Genomic DNA, 22,484 nt, shown 5'->3' with positions numbered 1-22,484 from the left:
CAGCTCCATTTTCTCTTTCTAAGCTAGTTAAAAGCACTCCAGAAACATTTTTTATTTTCATTTGAAATCATAACCAGAGGCCTATTTTCTGAGAGACCAAAAAGTATTCAGAAACATTTTCCTCCTTGAAACCTAGTCACCCACCCACCTATCATAGCATTTCCTGCCCTGAAGGAGAATTCTCACCAAGCATAGAGGAGAACCCAGATCAGAGCAGAAGACTTTTCACTCTGCAGGGGAGCGGTGTCAGCATGACACGTGTGAGCTTGCTGTGGGCAGTCGTGGTCTCCACCTGTCTCGGTAAGAAAGATGTAGGTCTTTCTTTATAAAGGCATCTACGGGGGCTGTGAAGCAGGAGGGATTAACAGAACAGCAACTGCATTGCATCTTAGAGCCCAGCTACCTGGAAGCAGAAATATGCTGCCTAAGGTTGGAATCACAAAGAAAGGTGTGTGAGAATGGCAATCAGCTTGTGAGTCTGTTTCTCTCTCTCACATGATATCCCAGTGAAGTCCTTTCTCTCCTCTTTCCCACAGAATCCGGCATGGCCCAGACAGTCACTCAGTCTCAACCAGAGATGTCTGTGCAGGAGGCAGAGACCGTGACCCTGAACTGCACATATGACACCAGTGAGAGTAATTATTATTTGTTCTGGTACAAGCAGCCTCCCAGCAGACAGATGATTCTCATTATTCGCCAAGAAGCTTATCAGCAACAGAATGCAACGGAGAACCGCTTCTCTGTGAACTTCCAGAAAGCAGCCAAATCCTTCAGTCTCAAGATCTCAGACTCACAGCTGGGGGATGCCGCGACGTATTTCTGTGCTTTCATGAAGCACACAGTGAGATGAGCAGCAGGGAGAGGCTTACAGAAACCTCAGACCTCAGCATCTGTGCAAAGATCATAGGGTGCGAAGGAAGTGGTGGGGTAATAGGTATAGAAAATCACTGACTTCTCTTGGAAATAAAAGCTTCTCCTATTTCTTCTCCTATAAGAAACTCAGAGAGATCACTGTCTGCAAGCTTCAATCCTTTAAGTAACAGTACAGATAATGACGTGTGCAGTGCATTCCAGTTTGACAAAGTGCCTTCACTAAGGTACTTATTACAGGTCAGATTTCCTAAGTATTTTCTCTGTCCAGAAAATTTTTATAATTTGCCTGGGCACTCTTCCCTCCAGGAATTTTAAGTCTTTTCCATTGGTTAATTGTTGCTTGTTCTTTTATTTGTCCATCTAATCCAAAGCTGCATCTCCTCAGAACAAGGTACCCATTTTAGAACACAATGGGTGTGACAATGGTGGCATAACCAGGAAGGGGACCCGCTGGGCCCACCACAGACTTAAGAGATGACCTAGGTCCACCTGCAGTAGAACCTAGAAGAATGATGAAAAGGCTTTGAAATGCTCCACTGAAGGGCCAGCTCGTGGGCAACACCTCAGTGATTGAAATGCTATGCTTCAGAAAATGATAATATTCCTTAAACCACTGGCTGATATATGGTGTTGTGGCAAAAGTTTAGAAACCAAGAAATAGACATAGAATAGAGTCTTCTCATATCACTCCCTATAACTCATTTTCAGAATTTGTGTTTCGCTTTCCCACAACCCTAGGATCTGCTAGTTTAGAGGTCCTAGTTCCCAAGGAAGGATGCTCCCTTCAGGGATTTAGTAACCTGCAGCTATGGCTGCCACTTTTAGGTCACTCTGAACCCTTTGTGCCAATAGCCCAGCAGGCAAAGAGAGGAGCTATTAGACTGGAAGGGGTAAGTGACCCTGATTATCATGAAGCACCAGGTTGTTGTGACTCAAGGAGGGTGAGGAGGAATGTGGCTATAATGTAAATATTTCACATTGGTGTCTGCAGATGTTTCCATGCCCAATACAAGCAGCAAGCAACAAGACCTGAAAAGGGCAACGTGACCAAGAACTGAGACTCTTCAGCAATGAAGTTTTAAAGAACAGAAGCTCATGTCATACAACCTTCCTGTATTAAGGGCATTCAAGAGATTGCAGTCAGAGGCAATCTTGAAGACACAGTGACACAATGGAAATAATGTAGGGCAAGCATGCATCTGAGCAGTGCAAAGAAAGGACTGTAACTGATATCATATGTGCCTTGTTTTCCCATCCAAATGTCTCTCTGATTTTAGCTAGAGTTGTGGTAGACAATCACACTCACCTCATGCTGGTAACATCCAGCATTAAGCACACTCTATGTTTTGTTTTGTTTTGTTGCTTTCTACCCCAAGGCCTTCTCTAATGTCTCAGGAGATCTCTTAGTTTAAGGGCAAGCACAGCCCGAAATTATAGGGACACTACCACCCCTGTTGGCAAACACCAACCAATGGGGAAAAGAGCCAGGGGATAAACGCATTAGCTTTGTGTCCTTTAAGTAGACAATTCTGAGAGGCAACCTGTATGCTTCTCGGGAGATCCTACCAGAACCGAGTCCCACTTGAGTCAGGTATTGCTCGACCCACTTTCTTCTTTTATAGCTTATTTTTATAGATCAAGGGAGTACAAGTGCCACTTATGATACATGGATATATTGTGCAGTGGTGAAGTATAGGGTTTCAGTGTAACCATCACCTGAACAGTGTACATGGTACTCAATAAGTACTTTCTCATTCCTCATTCTCCTCCCACACTCCCACCTTTTCAAGTCTCCAATGTCTGTTATCTTTGTCCGTGTCTATGCATTATTTAGCTTCCATTTATAAGTAAGAATATGTAGTATTTAAATTTCTGTTTCTGAGTTACTTCACTTAAGATAATGGCCTCCAGTTCCATCCATGTTGCCATAAAAGACATGATTTTATTCTTTTTATGACTGAGTAGAATTCCATGGTGTGTGTGTGTGACATTTCCTTTATTTAATCATCCATTGATGGACACTTAGGTTGATTCCATATCGTTTCTGTTGTGAATAGTGCTGTGATCAACACAACAGTGAAGTTATATTTTTGATATAATAATTTCTTTGGTGGAGGGGTAGATACCCAGTAGTGAGATGCTGGATTGAAGAGTAGTTTTATTTTTAGTTCTTTGAGAAATCCCCATACTGCTTTCCATAGAGGTTGTACTGATTTACATTCCCACCAACAGTGAATAAGTGTTCCCTTTTCTCTGCATACTTACCAAACATCTGTTGTTTTCTGACTTCCTAATGATAGCCATTCTAACTGATGTGAGATGGTATCTCATTGTGGTTTTAATTTGCATTTATCTGATGATTGGTGGTGTTGAGCATTTTCTCATGTTTGCTGACCATTTGTATGTCTTCTTTTGAGAAACGTCTGTTCATGTCCTTTGCACACTTTTCAATGGGCTTATTTGTTTCTTGCTTGTTGAGTTGTGTGAGTTCCTTGTAGATTCTGGATATTAGTCCTTTGTTGGATGCATGGTTTGCAAATATTTTCTCTCATTCTGTAGGTTGTCTGTTTACTCTGTTGATTATATATTTTGTGGTGCAGAAGCTATTTAGTTTAAGTCCCATTAGTCTATTTTTTGTTTTGCTGCATTTGTTTTAAGATCTCAGTCAGAAATTCTTTGCCTAAGCCAAGATCCAAAGGAGTTTTTCCTAGGTTTTCTTACAGAATTTTTATAGTTTCAGGTTTTATATTTCAGCCTTTAATCCATCTTGACTTATTTTTTGTACATAGTAAGAGAAACAGATCCAGTTTCATTCTTCTGTGTGTGGCTAACTAATTTTCCCAGCACTATGTATTGAATAGGGTGTCCTTTCCCCAGTGTATGTCTTTGTCTACTTTGTCAAAGATCAGTTAGTTGTAGGTATGTGGCTTTATTTCTGGATTCCATAATCTGTTCCATTGATCTGTGAGTCTATTTTTAATACAAATCCCATGCTATATTGGTACTACGGCCTTTAGTATCATTTCAAGTCAGGTGATATGATGCATCAAGATTTCTCTTTTTGCTTAGGATTGCTTTGGCATTCAGGCTCTTTTTTTGTTTCATATTCATTTTAGCATTTTTTCCAAATTCTGTGAAAAATAATATTGGTATTTTGATAGGAATTGCATGGAATCTACATACAGCTTTGGGCAATGTGGTCATTTTAATAATATTGCTTTTTCCAGTTCATAAGCATGAGATGTTTTTTCATTTATTTGGGTAATCCACAATTTCTTTCATCAGTGTTTTGTAGTTTGCTAGTAGAGATCTTTTACCTTTTTGTTTAAGTGTATTTCTAAGTATTATTTTGTGGCTATGATAAATGGGATTATTTATTTTGTGGCTATTATAAATTTCGTTTGCAGCTTGGTTGTTACTGATGTATAGAAATGTTACTTATTTTGTACATTGATTTTGTATCTTGAAACTTTACTAAATTCACTTATCAAATCTGGGAGTCTTTTGGAGGAGCCTTGAGGGTTTTCTAGGTATAAGACATATCATCAGCAAACAGATAATTTGCCTTTTTCTTTTCCAGTTTGGATGCCTTTTATTTCTTTCTCTTGCCAGTTGCTCTGGCTAGGAGTTCCAGCACTATTTTGAATAAAAGTGGTGAGAGTGGGCATCCTGCTTTACCCATTTTCTCACTCCTGCTTCCTGAGATCACTTCCTAAATAAACTACATTCACCCAAGGTAGTTTCAGGCTCTGTTTTGGGGGGAAATCAAACTAATACAAGACATCTTTGGAAATCCAAAGATTCTTTGAAAATTTAACAAAGAAAGAACAGAGGAGAGTTCAAGGTGAACCTTACTGGGCTGAGCTAATAAAGGCAAGTGAGTGCTTAAGTGAGTCATGGTAAAAAAAAGATGTCACATTTTTTTCAAAAGATGATGAGGCAAATAGCATTTGCTAAACTCTCATCTCTGCAGATATGTGATTATGTCTTTTCAGTGCTCAAAAACTTTACTTTTCAAGTTTTAGCTCTTTCAACTGTCTCTCATTTCCCCTCCCCAAATTTTCTGACCCTTTACTATTGAAACTTCATTCCTAGTTATTCCCAAAATATGTCTCTCTTCTAGTCAGTTTATTACCCTTACTGGCTCATAAGCACTTAAAGCTCATTTGCTGCCTCTAGCATTTCTCTACTGGTTGTTCCACCCACCCAAATTTCTCTTTTATGTATATTTCTGACTGCTTGAACCATATGAATGTTATAACGACCATCAGAAATCTCTCTTCCCTCCAAGATTTCTTCTCCAATAATCAAAGAATCCTTTAATTCCTTCTCTTCCAAATGTCATACAGTACCAACTGTGAACCAAACAATCCAACTCCTACTGACGTACCTTCTTGAGGCATTTGCTATCGTTTCAAGGCACTCATCTTTCCTCCCCAAATACATTATATTCTCTGTGCAGATAGAGTTTGCCTTGTACCCTTCATAATTCCTCACTGCTCTTAGCACAGTATTAAGCACATAGTAAGTGCTGATAAGGCACAAATATTATGCTTAAAGTTTAAATTATAATCATGCTCTATTTCTGAAAGATTATCAAGGAAAAAGGTTTCTCTGAGGATGTAAGATGTGATAGAAGGTAGAATTTAAGAAAGCAGTGATAAAGGAAAGGACAGATACATTTTAAACATCCAAGTATTTTGATTTAGTGGAAACATAAATCTGAAACTCATTAAACAATTACTTCTAGAATACATTTCTTTTTTGTGTGTTTTTTGTTTTTTTGTTTTTTTAAATAGATTTATTTATTTATTTATTATTCTTTTTTTAATTATTATACTTTAAGTTCTAGGGCACATGTGCACAACATGCAGGTTTGTTACATATGTATACTTGTGCCATGTTGGTGTGCTGCACCCATCAACTCGTCAGCACCCATCAACTCATCATTTATATCAGGTATAACTCCCAATGCAATCTCTCCCCCCTCCCCCCTCCCCATAATAGGCCCCGGTGTGTGATGTTCCCCTTCCTGTGTCCAAGTGATCTCATTGTTCAATTCCCACCTATGAGTGAGAACATGCGGTGTTTGGTTTTCTGTTCTTGCAGTAGTTTGCTGAGAATGATGGTTTCCAGCTGCATCCATGTCCCTACAAAGGACACAAACTCATCCCTTTTTATGGCTGCATAGTATTCCATGATGTATATGTGCCACATTTTCTCAATCCAGTCTGTCACTGATGGACATTTGGGTTGATTCCAAGTCTTTGCTATTGTGAATAGTGCCGCAATAAACGTATGGGTGCATATGTCTTTATAGCAGCATGATTTATAATCCTTTGGGTATATACCCAGTAATGGGATGGCTGGGTCATATGGTATTTCTAGTTCTAGATCCTTGAGGAATCGCCATACTGTTTTCCACAATGGTTGAACTAGTTTACAATCCCACCAACAGTGTAAAAGTGTTCCTATTTCTCCACATCCTCTCCAGCACCTGTTGTTTCCTGACTTTTTAATGATCGCCATTCTAACTGATGTGAGATGGTATCTCATTGTGGTTTTGATTTGCATTTCTCTGATGGCCAGTGATGCTGAGCATTTTTTCATGTGTCTGTTGGCTGTATGCATGTCTTCTTTTGAGAAATGTCTGTTCATATCCTTTGCCCACTTTTGGATGGGGTTGTTTGTTTTTTTCTTGTATATTTGTTTGAGTTCTTTGTAGATTCTGGATATTAGCCCTTTGTCAGATGAGTAGATTGCAAAAATTTTCTCCCATTCTGTGGGTTGCCTGTTCACTCTGATGGTAGTTTCTTTTGCTGTGCAGAAGCTCTTTAGTTTAATTAGATCCCATTTGTCAATTTTGGCTTTTGCTGCCGTTGCTTTTGGTGTTTTAGACATGAAGTCCTTGCCCATGCCTATGTCCTGAATGGTACTACCTAGATTTTCTTCTAGGGTTTTTATGGTATTAGGTCTAACATTTAAGTCTCTAATCCATCTTGAATTAATCTTCGTATAAGGGGTAAGGAAAGGATCCAGTTTCAGCTTTCTACTTATGGCTAGCCAATTTTCACAGCACCATTTATTAAATAAGGAATCCTTTCCCCATTTCTTGTTTTTCTCAGGTTTGTCAAAGATCAGATGGCTGTAGATGTGTGGTATTATTTCTGAGAAAAATCACAAGCATTCTTATACATCAGTAACAGACAAACAGAGAGCCAAATCAGAAATAAACTTCCATTCACAATTGCTTCAAAGAGAATAAAATACCTAGGAATCCAACTTACAGGGATATAAAGGACCTCTTCAAGGAGCACTACAAACAACTGCTCAGTGAAATAAAAGAGGATACAAACAAATGGAAGAACATACCATGCTCATGGATAGGAAGAATCAATATCGTGAAAATGGCCATACTGCCCAAGGTAATTTATAGATTCAATGCTATTCCCATCAAGCTACCAATGACTTTCTTCACAGAATTGGAAAAAACTACTTTAAAGTTCATATGGAACCAAAAAAGAGCCCGCATTGCCAAGACAATCCTAAGTCAAAAGAACAAAGCTGGAGGCATCACACTACCTGACTTCAAACTATACTACAAGGCTACAGTAACCAAAACAGCATGGTACTAGTACCAAAACAGAGATATAGACCAATGGAATAGAATACATTTATTACTAAACCAAGTTCTTTCCATACAGAGAAGTCCTAGAAACTGCCTCTGTAATTATTTCTTTGACCTGAAGAGGGCACTGTTTGCTCCTGTTGATAGCAGTTACTTACAAAAAACGATCTCATTTTGAAGAATCTGCTATTCCTAATACATGCGAAATAACTAGAACAAATCCTATGTTATCTGTAGAGTCTAGGTCAGATTTCCACATCCTGGAATCAAATTTTCCACCAGTTTAGAAAGGTCAAACCATGGAGGAGCTTTTAGGAACTGTATTTGTGATCTGGTGGCTTTGGCCTGGATAAGAGCCGAGTGAATTCATGTCATCAAGAACACAGAGGACTCAGAAGGTTCTGAGAACTAGTCTCTACATTTTACAGAAGGAATTCAAAGAATAAATAAAATATTTAATTCACCCTTTATTTAACTTACCCTTAATTCATCTTTTTAAGAAAATTTGCTATCAAGAAAGAGGAAAGCTCTTCCTGACCAACTGTCCAGAAAGACAGAACCAGTCTCTGTTCTCCAGAGAGACAGAACCAATAGGATGAATATATAGATATATGAGAGGGAATTTATTAGAAGAATTGGCTCATGCAATTATGGAGGCTGAGAAGTCCCGTGACAAACTGTCTGCAAACTGGAGAACCTGGGATGCTGGCAGTAGTGTGGCTAGTGCAAATCCAAAAGCCTGAGAACCCAGGGGGCCACTGTCATAAGTCCTGGAGTCCATAGGCCACAGATCCCAGAGTTCTTGTGTCTAAGGGCAAGAGAAAAAGAGTGTATCCCAGCTCCAGGGGAGAGAGAGACCAAGTTGCTTTTCCTAGGTTTCTGTTCTACCCAGGGCCCTAGTAGACTGGGTGCCCACACTGAAGATGGATCTTCCCCACATATTCCATTAAGACTCACAAGCTAATGTCCTCTGGAAACACCCTTACAAACACACCCAAAAATAATGCTTTACCAGTTCTCTAGGTATTCCTTAATTCCGTCAAGTTGACACCTAAAATTAACTATCACCCCATCCATGAAGGAAAGATGTTTTATCATCTACTATAATTATCTGAACAGTGTTTCAGATCCATGGTTATAGAATGAAAAAGATCTAGAACAAATCTAATGCCTTTGTTTCTGTTCTTGTTAACTAGAGTTTTGTAGTGCAGGGGAAGATAAGCAGCCTCCTTCAGTGCTAGTACCACCTCCACCTCTCCCTGAACCACAAGACCACCCAGTCGAGGGACTTAGCCATCTACTTCTGTGCTGCAGGGAACCTACATGCCCCTGAAAGCACCTAAATGCACCACCCCCTCCACCCTGCATTGGGATGTCCACTCTGGAGTTGGTAAACCATCTTCATCACCTCCTCTGACCAAACAAATATTGTAAATGAATATAACAAATCAGAGAAAATCTTGTTTAAAAGACTTTTAAAACATTTTTTGTTCACTGTATTTTCAGATAAGGAATTCACAGTCACGAGAACCCTGACCATGAGCTGTCTGAGGTGATTAGGACTGGGCACCCTGAGTGTTCTTTCATCAAGATCCACTCATCTAAGAGGGGCTATCTCAATGATTGGAGCGGCTTCTCCCACTTGTGCCATTCATTGCTGATGTGCCTCAGTTTTTGAATCTGTGTCAATTCTCCCATGAGAACATGAGAGTAGGTGTGTGATACTCACATATTTTTCTCCTAGTTTTTACTGTTTGTAGTCTAACTAGCTAACTCCAGTAGGGTTAATATCCCAAGGAAGCACAGTAGAATTTCCCAGACTGCCCAGAAGGGGTTCTGCTTCCACAAAAAGGCAGCCTTCTGCCCACCCCACCCATATTTGCCCACTTACAAGTTCTTTTATATACATCGCTTTATTTGGTCTTCAATGTTCAATAACTTGATTAACTGTGGAAGCTGGGAACTGATTGGATGATAAATACAAAATACTAAAGTTCTTATTGCATAGGCCCCAGAGGGTCACAAAAAAAGATAGATCTTGTCTAAAGTGGCAAGATCTATCTATGGCCACACCACCCTGGATGTGCCCAATCTCATCTGAAATGGCAAGATCCATTGCAGGATTGGAATCCCCAATCAGCATTGCAATTGCAGGCCCAGTGAGCCCAGGCAAGAGGCAGAAAACATTCACTCTTGAGACCCTAATTAGTGAACTCATAGCTGCAGCTGGCCTGAGACTGGGAGAGAAGACAGCCCAATCTTCTAGAGTTTCCTATACAGACTAGAGAGTGGTGGCACATGCCTGTAGTCCCAGCTACTTGGAAGGCTGTGGTGGGAGCATTACTTGAGCCCAGGAGGTTGAGGCTGCATAGTTTGTGCCACTGCACTCCAGCCTGGGCGACAGAGTGAGGCCCTGTCTCAAAAGGAAAAACAAAAAGGACCAGAGAGGAGAAGGGGGTAAATTGTAAAGTAATAGTATATTTACCAACTTCCTGTGAATTTGTCCAGAAAATAGTAGGTAGTGCAGAAATTTAACACCAAGCAAACAAGAGAACTAGACCACTACAGAAGAAACTCAAATGCTGTACTTTAAGAAGTCCTCTGGAGTTAAGAACATCTGTGGCAGAATGCCCGCTGTTAATACCATTTCCAAGTGGAAATAATAACTGGGAAGGGAGAGTTAAGACCACCACTCCCTATACAGCAAGTCAGCTTTTAATTTAGTCTTTTAGTCTCCTTCTTGTTTTACAGGGGGAGAAGTTTACATAAAGCTGAACTATAGAGAAGTCTTATCTACGATTGGATGACACAAATTCAATAGGGAGAGAGAATTAATGCAAATGAAACTAGTAGTTCTCTGTATTGTGAGTTTTCATTTTTGCTCTGTTGTCTCTTCTACAAAATGAAGACTAATTCCTGACCTTTCCTCCCTCAAAGAAGAATGTGTGCATGAGGAAAAATCAGGTGCCAATGAAAAGCTGTCAGATGTGCAACACAGAATGTTCCCAAATGAATTTTATGTTAATTGTTCTGAGTCTTCCTTCACAAAGTCATTAACAGAAGCACACAAAAGCCCTTGCCACCAGTATTGTAGAACTTCTTGACACAGCCAAAATCAGATATTCTTTTTTTAAAAAAGAAAGTCTTCAGCAAATTACAGTATAATTAGATATCAAAATTCTGGTTTCAGTTTTCTCTAGACTATCTGAATGTTACTGTTGTTGTCATTATTTTTCATCATTTCTCAAAGTATTAAAATACAATTTGGTCAAACAGTTACATAACCAATACCTGTGTTATCATAACCCAGAGATAATGTTCTGATATTGGCTTCAAGACAGAGGACGGAGACAAAAAAAGGAAAGAAGGAAGGAAAATAAAGGAAAAAAGAGGAGTAAGGGGAAGGGAAGGAGAAAGGGTAGACAGGAAGGAAAGAGAGAGAGAGAAAGTGGAAAGACAACAAAAGCTTATAGAGAAAACTGAAGTCACAACATCAGCTTGGCCTGTCTTTTCCCCACCCATCTCATTCTCCTCTCCAAATTATGTCTTTAAAAAACAATTTATCAGCTCCCTTTCCTCATCATTTTTATCCCAAATAAATTACAGTTCCGACAACATCTTTTTTCATTAAACATTATAGTCAAAGTTTTATTTTCTGAAGCAAAAGACAAAAAGTATCGAGGAGCTTTCCCTAAGGGAGACATCATAAACAGCCCACCTGACATCCCATTTCCTGTTCTGAAGCAGCTACGGCACCGATACAGCTGATACTCAAGGTTCAGATCAGAAGAGGAGGCTTCTTACCCGGCAGCAGGGACCTGTGAGCATGGCATGCCCTGGCTTCCTGTGGGCCCTTGTGATCTCCACCTGTCTTGGTAAGGAAGGCACGTGTATTTACCTTAACTAGTATTCAATAGAACAGAGAAGTGGGAAGAAAGATTAATTGTGCAAGAATCTAATCTCCTCATTGGGCCCAGCTATTAGAGGCAAGAAAGTTGATGGATTTTGTCAGAGGTTTGGATCAAGAGGAAGAAAGATGGGTTGCAATGGGAACAGGCTTGTGAGTCTGTTTCTCTCTCACACATGATATTCCAGTGAAGTCCTTTCTCTCCTCTTTCCCACAGAATTCAGCATGGCTCAAACAGTCACTCAGTCTCAACCAGAGATGTCTGTGCAGGAGGCAGAGACCGTGACCCTGAGCTGCACATATGACACCAGTGACAGTGATTATTATTTATTCTGGTACAAGCAGCCTCCCAGCAGGCAGATGATTCTCATTATTCGCCAAGAAGCTTATAAGCAACAGAATGCAACAGAGAACCGTTTCTCTGTGAACTTCCAGAAAGCAGCCAAATCCTTCAGTCTCAAGATCTCAGACTCACAGCTTGGGGACGCCGCGAGGTATTTCTGTGCTTATAGGAGCACACAGTGAAATAAGCAACAGGGAGAGGCTTACAGAAACCTCAGACCTCAGCATCTGTGCAAAGGTCAGGGGGAAGTGTTCAGGGTTATAGGAATACAAAGAGGAAATCATTGTCTTCACTAAAGGAAAAAAAAATGTAACTGACTATAAGAAACAGAGGGGATGTCTATAAGCTGTAATTTTTGAAATAGTAATAAAATAATGAATCCACACATGCTTTATAGATTTTCAAAGTACCTTCATGTGTTAATTCATTAAACCTGCACAAGCCTGTGTGTTACATAGGTCAGATAAGATACTCTAAGCATCACTGCTATCCAGAGAATCTTAGAGCTTGACCTAAAGCTCTATTCTTTTAGAATTGTGTATTTTTGCTTTATTATTTTAATTACTATCTGTCTGTATATCCCATGATCATATCAAAGTCAATATATCCAAAACTGAATTTCTTACCGTCTCCACAAGCCTTTATTTTTTCTTCTTTTTTTTTCTCCTCAGCCTTGCTCAAGATTCAGGAACACAATAAAAGTTTGCTATTCCTGCATTTCCAGTTTGGGGAATTTCTTCACCCTCGACTTTCCAGCCTGGGCTATCAGACTTTTATGCATACCTTATTACTTTCTAATTATAAAATGGTGCCAAAAAAAAAAACACTACATCATGTCAGACTCACTGTTTCCCATCTATCCATCATTCTTTCTGACTTTAACCTGGCTTCATCCTGTATTTCTTAACGTTCTTTAAAGCATCATTTGTCTTGACATAAGAAAGTAAAGAAAGAAAGCAAACAATTGTCAAGTAGGATTCCATGTACTGCTAGTACTCACCAGCAAATGCTAAAAAAAACTAAAAAAATAAAAATAAAAAAGGAAGTTAACTTCTGGTAATGCTATAATTGCTTCTGGTAAGGCAACCTAGCAGGTGGTGACAATTTAGATAAACCTGGTCTAACAGTGAGGCCAAGCAGCTGCCATGGTCCAAGTCACCACACCTATGTCTTCTGAGACTTGGGAGAATTCTCAGAATTGGGAGATACCTGGACCGTGAGAGGATTCTCCCTTATGCTAAGGGAAAAATTAAAATAAATGAAAAAAATAATGCCAACATTTCTTTTTATGTCCACAATTCCCCCCAATACATCTCCTTCACTATTAAGCCCCTTGTGGAGCATTTTATTCCATCTGCTCACTGTGAGTGGTGAGAGGCAGTTTGGAATGACAAACAGCTGAAATAATTAAGTTCCATAAGCAGGCTCCAGAGCTTAGGTTGGGGGTCTGTTTGGAATGAGTGGTGAGAGCGACTGGATGTGGAAGAGGCTAAGGGGAGGCCAAGACCAAACTGCGGAATCATAATTCAGGTTGCTGAGTCATTTCCCAAACACAACAGCTTCTGTAATGCCATGCCTTAGCCCAGCTCAGCACCCAGAGTTCTGCTTGTCTGAAAAAGTAGGGTAGGCACCAATCAAAATGAAAACCTTTCTCTCACACATGGAAGACACCTTCAGGCTATTCAGGTTTTGCCCTCCCTCTTACCCCTGAGGCCCATCAGTCATGCAGACTTAGATTCAGGCTAGTTACCAAGTTTCATATCTAAACTCACTTCTTTCCATCCTTGCTTCTAGTGCTTTCATGCAGCTCCTCTCATTTGAATTAATAAATAATCATTCATCTACTCTGTCTACCTTCAATTGTGTCCCTTTTAATATGGTTTAGCTGTGTCCCCACTCAAATCTCTACTTGAATTGTATCTCCCAGAATTCCCACATGTTGTGGGAGGGAACCAGGGGGAGGTAATTGAAACATGCGGGCTGTTCTTTCCCATGCTATTCTGGTGATAGTGAATTAAGTCTTACAAGATCTGATGGGTTTATCAGGGGTTTCTGCTTTTGCTTCTTCCTCATTTTTCTCTTGCCGCCTCCATGTAAGAAATGCCTTTCACCTCCCACCATGATTCGGAGGCCTCCCCAGCCATGTGTAACTGTAAATCCAATTAAACCTCTTTTTCCTCCCAGTCTTGGGTATGTCTTTATCAGCAGCATGAAAACAGACTAAAATACACCCTTCAAACATTGCTTCACATAGCTGCCTGAGTGAGCATCCTATAATAAAGATCAGATCATGTACACATACCTCTGCCTCAATAAAGCCTCATTTCCCACAGAAAGGCCCTGTGATTATTTAGAATATAGGTCCATCAAAGCAGAGGCCACCACTGTATTTCCAGCACTTACCATGCCTAACAGGGTAAATGGTCAGGGTCATCTATTGATGGATTAATTAGTCTGTCCCCTGCTTAGCAACTTAGCCTCATTTGTTGCCATACTCCCATCCCCCAATACCAACCTGCCCAACCTCTCAGCAAATGAAATTGTTTCCTACATCTATGCCTTTGCCAGCATTGTCCCCTCAGCATGGAATGCCCATCCCCAATTAACCACTTGCCTATTATTTGAAAGGTTCGCAAGCCTCCCCTCTTCTCTGAATCCTTGTCCTGACCCTCTTGCACTGGTAGAACTGATCACTTTCTCCTTTATCTCCTAACTGAAACCCTAAGCATATTTCTAATGTGGCAAATCTAACACTTCATGGTATTTATAGGTGTTTTTCACCGTCTCCTCACTAATATGCAAACTGTTAGTTACCAAGGACACAGTTTTACTCATTTCAATAGCAACTGTTCCTTCAACAATCTTTAATTCACAGAAATGATTTTTTAAAGTTTTTTGAATGAAGGTAATTAATTGATGGGCATTTTCCTCATTAAACATTATAGAGTAAAAATGGATAAATTTTCTATTTTGCTATCTCCTCCATGGTTGTGTCAACTCAGAATTCTGAGCTAACTCATAGGACTGTATGGCATGTCAAAAATTAATAGTAACAACAATATCATGCTGATAATAAAAATATTAGTAGTAGCTAACAATTATTGAGTATCTATATGTACCCCATATTCTGAGAGGTGCATGACATGCTTTACATCATTTAGTAGTCCCAACAAATCCATCCTGTAGCTACTATTGATATTCCAATTTTATGTGAAGAATTAATATAAGTTCAAAGAGGCCAAAATGCCTAGAATCACACAATGCATGACTCCTTAACCACTGGACTTTTTCCCTTCCCAAAGGGTGGCAAACTGCTATAGCATCTCAGTCTTATTAATGCAACAGACACATAGAACATAAGAAAGAAATTCATGAAGACAGTGCTGTATACCATACATGCACTTGTAGTCCCCACTTTTTCTAGAGTAGTAATTGCAAGATGAGACTTATTTCAATTATCTTTATTGATAGAAGTTAAATGTAAAAATGACACTATTACCATTATTATTTACATAGGAAATTTGTGCCTTTTTAACATTAGTTTGTAATTATTTGACTTGGGATTACACAATATTTTAAACTTCTTCAGTGCATTTTTCAATAGCGTTTAAGTTTAAAATGCAGTCTTTGGCAGGGGCATTAATAAATATTTCAAGTGTCATTTTGTATAACTCTATGAAGAATACAAGAGTTTAGAAGAAATTTCTAACCTTCCCATGTTATCCAAATTTCCAGTTATCATAGGAAAATCCTTCCTTTGTAACTTTTTAAACTTTTTTGTATATGGTTGGGTGTTTCTATGAAAGCTGCTTTTCCATTTTTTTGCTTCAGTGAAAAACTAATATATTGTGAAAATGTTCCCATATAAACAAGCAGTTTTTCTATAGCATGAGTTTTCCATGGCTATATTATATTTTTGATTTTACTCAATAACTTGAGTGTTTTTGTTTTTTTTTTTTTTCAGATGGAGTCTCACTCTGTCACCCAGGCTGGAGAGCAGTGGTGCAATCTTAGCTCACTGCAACCTCTGCCTCCCAGGTTCAGGCAATTCTCCTGCCTCAGCCTCCCGAGTAGCAGGGATTACAGGTGCGCACCACCCTGCACAGCTAATTTCTGAATTTTTAGTGGGGGTTTCCTCGTGTTGGCCAGGCTGGTCTCAAACTGCTGACCTCAATTGATCTGCCTACCTCGACCTCCTAAAGTGCTGGGTTTGCAGGCATGAGCCTCTGCGCCCAGCCTAACTTGAGTTATTGATCGAGTAAATCAACAAATACAGTAAGCATGATAAGTACAATTTTCCCAAACTGGAGCTATTATAAGTAAAACTGTAATTTTAAAAAGATACTTGGCCGGGCGCGGTGGCTCAAGCCTGTAATCCCAGCACTTTGGGAGGCCGAGGCGGGCGGATCACAAGGTCAGGAGATCGAGACCATCCTGGCTAACACGGTGAAACCCCGTCTCTACTAAAAAGTACAAAAAACTAGCCGGGTGAGGTGGCGGGCGCCTGTAGTCCCGGCTACTCGGGAGGCTGAGGCAGGAGAATGGCGTGAACCCAGGAGGCGGAGGTTGCAGTGAGCTGAGATCCGGCCACTGCACTCCAGCTTGGGCGATAGAGTGAGACTCCGTCTCAAAAAAAAAAAAAAAAAAAAAGATACTTGTGCATAGAAGAGTATGCAAGTAAGAGAGAGCCCAGATCAAAGTAACTGAAGCAAAACAAAACAAAACAAAAATCTGTTGGCTAATAAAACTGAAAAATCTGGGTTAACTACTTTAGGAAGGACTGAACCAAATGCTCAAATCATGTCACCACAGCATGTCTCTATCGTTTAGCTCTTGTTTATATTGGCTTTACTCTGAAGCAAGCTCAGGCCCATGTGATGGCAAAGATGGCCGCCAGGAGCCTCAGACTTGTGTCCTACTGTGTTAGTTTCCTCCTGCTGCTGTAACAAATTACCACAAAAATGGTGGCTTAAACAATATTACTTTATTAGCCTACAGTTTGGGAGTTCATAAGTATCAGTGCACTAACACAAAGGTGTTGGCAGGGCTATGTTCCTTCTATAGGTTCTAAGGGAGACTGAGTGAAACCCTGAGCTTCCCCGGCTTCTAGAGGCTGCTGCATCCCTTGGCTCATGGCCCTCTTCCATCTTCAAAACTAGAAATCACAGCACTGTGACCTCTACCACCGTTGTCACATCTCCTCTCACCCTCATGGCCCTCCTGAGCCTTGACCCTTGAGATTACATTGAGATCCCCCAGATATTCCAGAATAATCTTCCCATCTCAAGATTCTTGGTGAATCCCATTTTCTGAATCACATTTTCAAGAACATTTGCCACGTAAGGTAACATATTCACAGGTTCTGGGGATAGGTGGTGGACATTGCTATAGACCAAATGTTTGCATCCCCTCAAAATTTGTATGTTGAATTCCTAATCCCCAAGGTAATGGTATTAAGAGAAAGGACCTCTGAGAGGTGATTAGGTGTCCCGGCCAGCGGGATCATTAACACAGACCTTGGAGGAGGGGGTGGGAATTTAGAGAGACAAGAGACACAGAAATGGAGACAAGACAGTATTCTGATCAAGTCTCATTTAATGGCGGTGGTGTAATGCCTTATATATGCTGCCAGGTAAGAGGAAGGGCTCAGAGCAGGAGGGGAGGGGAATAATGAGAGACGTCACCAGACGCATGCTCGGTAGACTTAGTCTTTCCGGGCGCGGGAGGTTATCTACGCGCGGGCGGGAAAGTTCGCGCGCGCGGGTAAAGTTGATGATGAAGAACCAGGAAGTGCGCCATCTTGTCTCCACAATGCAGAGCTTAAGCAACAGAGGCCGCGGCAATTTCCGAGCCTCACGGCTCCGGACAATTAGGTCATGAGGGTGGAGTTCTCATGAGCAAGATTAGTGCTTTTATAAAAGAGGCCCCAGAGAGCTACCTTGCTCTTCCACCATGTGAGAGCACAGCAAGAAGGCACCATCTATGAACCAGGAAACGGCCCTCACCAGACACTGAATCTGCTGCTATCTTGATCTCAGATTTCCCAGCCTTAATTGTGAGAAATAAATGTTGGTTGTTAAAGCCAACCGGTCTATGGTATTTGGGGTATGACAGCCCCAATGGATGAGACAGACATCTTTGGAGGGCTATTACTCTCTTTACCATACCTACCAAATTAACAACTCCAGCAGAAGAAAGAAGCTTCTTTTGTGATAATTCCAGAAAATGTCATGGGCTGACTTTGCTTAGACTGATTTCTTCAGATTTAGGAAACAGGCAGAGGTGGTTCCTCAAGGCAAAGCCAAGATGCTACTAGAAGAGGAATGAATAATGGATACATAAAAATAACAGATGACCCAATGCTATTAATTTCTTTCCAACTCCTTTTTGCCATCAGAAAGCAGTAATAAACTCACATATCAATTCCAATAAAATAATTTTTTAAATCGCCCAAACTTACATTTCAACATAGCAAGCAAAAAGCAATCAATAAAATTGCTTCACTAAGATATGGAAGCTCTGTTGACCAGAAATTCAGCACAGATAGTTATTCAAGATAATTTCAATGTGTTCAGCAGATAAAGGGACAAATAAGAACTCTTTAATGGCAACTTTAGCTGAGGGATGTGTTAAATTGTATATTTGGTAGATTGAAACTAAAGAATAAAAAAAGAGACAGCTTGATATAACTCTCTATGCCAAATCCAATGTTATACTCTAAATCTAAAACTCCAGAAAAAGTTTGAAAGCAACAAATATGAAGTCAGGAAAATCATTCTAAATTACCAACTATTTAGGTATAATCTTGAGCATTTCAGCTGTAGGTGAAAGTCTTATTTAATCAGCTCACATAGATTCTCACATGCTATGAATAATAGTTCATTTGGATATCTCTTAAAAACAAGGAGGGATAAAGACAGGAAGGAAGAAAGCTGGCAGGCAGTAAGAGCCAAAGTAAAGATATTATTTTGATTAAAATATACTCATTGTTGAGGTATCCGCAAATATTTGAGAACATATTGAAGAAGTAAGACAGGTCAGAAAATATAAGTATATGATCAGCACTTAGTGAAAACAGTTGAAGAGAAAAAAAGAGCAAACGAAAAATTGCTTAAAGCAACACAGATATTCAAAGATAAAGAATTAAAGCCGAAATAAATGTGACAGAAATGGAATGGAAGGAAAATGAGGATAAATGTTTAAAAAGTTATGAAACATTGGCAAAAATAGCTGAAGAATGCGGAATAAAATGTCCCAGAAAACATTTATCAAAGGGTTATATTTTATTAGCATTCAGTAGTCACAAGGCAAGAAATGTTATGATAGCTATAAATAAATACATGAGAATGTTTAAGGTTTTATGATGATCGCGGCTTTACTGTTCAATAGATATTAAATAAACCACAAGTTATCTATAATACAGTTCTGAATAAAATTTAGGAAAAGTAGAGTCAAGTGCTTCAATATAGAAAAATACAGAAATAATTAACCATAATGCAGACAAAATGACACCCAGTTGTAGACAGCACTACAAGCATTGAAATATTCAGAATATTATTTGATTAAAAAAATAAACTTACGTAAAGATACCCTAAGCAATACCAACACACACACACACATACACATGACACACACACTATATATAGGAAGGAAGAAAGTTTCTTTATTGGGGACATAGTTTACACATTACCTCATGTTTCTATGAGATGCTATAAGAAAAATTCTCTTAAGATTTACTACATGGATAACATATAGTGTCTGTGTGTATGTATAGCAAACTCTAATATATATATATATGGATATCTTACAGTCTTATAGACTATGAGAGTGAGAGTAAGAGAGAGAGAGAGTACTGTATACCTTATTTCCTCTCAAAAAGGCCATATTCTGGCAACTCCCTTACTCCCCATTCCCTACTATCCAATTTGATCTAGCCTTAGATTTCCCAGGAGGTTCTCTTCCAGAAAAATGCCTGTAGCTATAAAGTAATCTTCATCTTGGCTGTTTCAAATTTCAATGCAGGATTCCTATTGAGCCAATACTTTACCATTTTCTTTCCTTTGTGGAACTGTGCTTTGTCATGATGCAATAAGTTTTCTATTAAGTATATCATAAACAACAGCCCTACAGAATTCATCATTGGGCATACTATAGCTTCTTTACTGGGGACACAGTTTACATATTACCTCATGTTTCTATGAGATGCTATAAGAAAAATTTCTCTTAAGATTTACTACATGGATAATTTGTACCTATACTTGTAGTTTGTTTTTATCATATGGATGAGGTAATTATCAAAGGACTGATTGTTTTCTTTCTTTACACTGACTGCGAATAAGTTCAGAGCCAATATTAGCTTAACTCCAACTATAGAGGCTGATTTCATATATTTTGATTCCAAATCTAATTCAAGGTTTATGTTCCTGCCCTTATTTTTTTCTTGATTTTCATATTTCTTTGCTGTTGTTTTAGTAGATTTTTCTGTGCCTTATACTTTTTTTCAAAGATAATTAAAGCAGTTTGTGAATTCAGCGGGGTAGATAAATGAATGAGGCAGACAGAAAGGAAATTTACATGGTGGGGTAACAAACTTACATAATATGTAGATGCATATAAAAAGACACACGAAGAAAACAATTTCTCTAATATATCTAATCCTCCTTATGAACGATCCCATCCACCAAATAGTCAAGAAACGTAAATTTTATAAATTGCAATTAACAATGTCTCATTTTATTCAGGTTTAAAGAGTTCCTTTCACTTTAAATATTCAGTCCATTTAAGTTCAATTCCGTGTTAGGGCTGATGTAAAGTCTCTCTTAGATGACTCGGTCTCTTTAGATGATATGTTTGGAATTCCACCACCTTACCCTTTTCTTTCCATGATGAAATTTAGGTGATAAGGGGAGACAGTAGAGTGTCACCTGAGGCAAAAAAAAAAAAAAAAAAAAAGGCTTAAATCCACGCATTGCCTTCTGGATCTTTCGGTCTGAGCAGCTGAGCAGCCAATCTACTCTGTTCCCTGTGTAGGTACCTATTTATGTATGGATTGTCCCACCCGGACTTTTGGGATTATGTGTTGACACCACTGCTGAAGCCAATTGTTTCAGCTGCTTGACTCCATCTCAAAGACCCTCATCATGGGCACTTCTTTGTCCTTAGCCCAGGACTTTGCCAGGTCACTAGCCCTCTCAACTCTCTGCATCTACTTCCCGGACCCCTGGGGACTTTTGGATTCCCTGCACCTGTAAACAGACCATGGGGATTCTAGAAAGTAGCCTCTGACTCACGTAGCCAACCCTTGATTTTTCTCCAGGGCCATCTTCCCACACCATAAGTGAGACTTCCCCCAGTACTTATCTAAACACTTCTAGCCTTTCCTAACCCAATCAGTGTCTGCCTTTAGCAGACCAGGGAAAGACCAGAGTCCTGACACCTAAGTTGCTTGTTCTGCCTCCATTTTTCTTTATCCTCTAGGACCCAAAACACTGACCTCCCTCTCTGTCCTGCACTTTCCTGTCAAACTTATGTAAAACTCTGTGATCAAGTCCAGCTGACCTTACATATAATATGGTAAAGAATACAATAAATAATTAAGAAAAAAGTGTTACACCTGAAAAAAACCTTACTTTTTAAGCCAGTTCTCTTGTTAAGTAATCAAAAATCCAAATTTAGATGTCAGAGCTGAATATTAATTCTTTCTATTTCCATTCCTTTCAGAATAATCTAATCTCTCCCCACTCAAGACAGATAGATTCCTCAGAAGAATATAGATAAGGTTATGTATCTGAAAATGTAAAGGAGAAAAGAATATTAATACATTTCAAAAATATAATCTCAATTACAAGTAGAGGGAGCAAATATTTTATATCTCCAAGAGCACACATGGGAAAATCACCATAGATACTTTCAAAGAAAGTAAAAGACTGCCAAAATCATAAGAAATTAAGAAAATGAAGAAAAGACAAGCCACAGACTGGGAGAAAATATTTGCAAAACACATATGTATTTTTTTAAGTGATATCCAAAATGTACAAAGTACTCTTAAAGCTCAACAATAAGCTGGGCATGGTGGCTCACGCCTGTAATCCCAGCACTTTGGTAGGCCAAGGTAGGCAAATCACCTGAGGTCAGGAGTTTGAGACCAGTCTGGCCAACATGGCAAAACCCTGTCTCTACTAAAAATAGAAAAATTAGCCAGGCATGGTGGTGGCAGCCTGTAATCTCAGCTACTCGGGAGGCTGAGGCAGGAGAATCACTTGAAACTGGGAGGTGGAGGTTGCAGTGAGCTGAGATTGGGCCATTGCACTCCAGCCTGGGCAACAGAGCAAGACTCCATCTCAAAAAATAAATAAATAAAATAAAATAAAACCCAACAATAAGAACACTTAAAACCCAATGAAAAAAATGGGCAAAGATCTGAACAGACACCTCACCAAACAAATTATATAGATGGTAAAAAAGCACATGAAAAGATGCTTAACATCAAATATTATTAGGGAATTGCACATTAAAACAGTGACGTATCACTACATGCCTATCAGAATGGCTAAAATCCAAAACACTGAAACCATCAAATTTTGGTGAGGATATGGAGCAACAGGAACCCTTATTCACTGCTGGTAGGAATGCTACTTTGGAAGATAGTTTGGCAGTTACTCATAAAACTAAACGTTCTCTTAAGATATGACCCAGCAATCATGCTCCTTAGTTTTAACTCAAGTGAGTTGAAA

The 22,484-nt window shown here is 39.3% G+C and overlaps 1 long non-coding RNA gene and 5 gene segments (V, D, J or C); 5 read left to right on the top strand and 1 right to left on the bottom strand.

Annotated features, from left to right (window-relative positions):
* The window catches only part of LOC117070008, a 677,437-nt gene that overhangs the window by 376,184 nt on the left and 278,769 nt on the right, over positions 1-22,484 (top strand).
* LOC117070016 overlaps positions 1-22,484 on the top strand; it is a 705,780-nt gene that overhangs the window by 433,453 nt on the left and 249,843 nt on the right.
* LOC117070040 overlaps positions 1-22,484 on the bottom strand; it is a 405,055-nt gene that overhangs the window by 161,974 nt on the left and 220,597 nt on the right. The window contains exon 2 of the long non-coding RNA XR_004431754.1: positions 11,964-11,970. This is a non-coding gene — a long non-coding RNA (uncharacterized LOC117070040). The remainder of the gene's footprint in view (positions 1-11,963; positions 11,971-22,484) is intronic.
* LOC117070011 overlaps positions 1-22,484 on the top strand; it is a 387,464-nt gene that overhangs the window by 171,340 nt on the left and 193,640 nt on the right.
* Positions 140-2,240, top strand: LOC117070035. The segment is given in 2 exon segments: positions 140-300; positions 537-2,240. Coding segments are annotated over 2 exon segments (363 nt in total).
* LOC117070033 lies at positions 11,102-12,141 on the top strand. The segment is given in 2 exon segments: positions 11,102-11,376; positions 11,626-12,141. Coding segments are annotated over 2 exon segments (357 nt in total).

Source organism: Trachypithecus francoisi, unplaced genomic scaffold, assembly GCF_009764315.1.
Source record: "Trachypithecus francoisi isolate TF-2019V2 unplaced genomic scaffold, Tfra_2.0 Lachesis_group3, whole genome shotgun sequence".
Classification (NCBI taxonomy): domain Eukaryota; kingdom Metazoa; phylum Chordata; class Mammalia; order Primates; family Cercopithecidae; genus Trachypithecus; species Trachypithecus francoisi.
The sequence above is the reverse complement of the archived record's forward strand: the minus strand, read 5'-3'. Positions and strand labels throughout refer to the sequence as shown.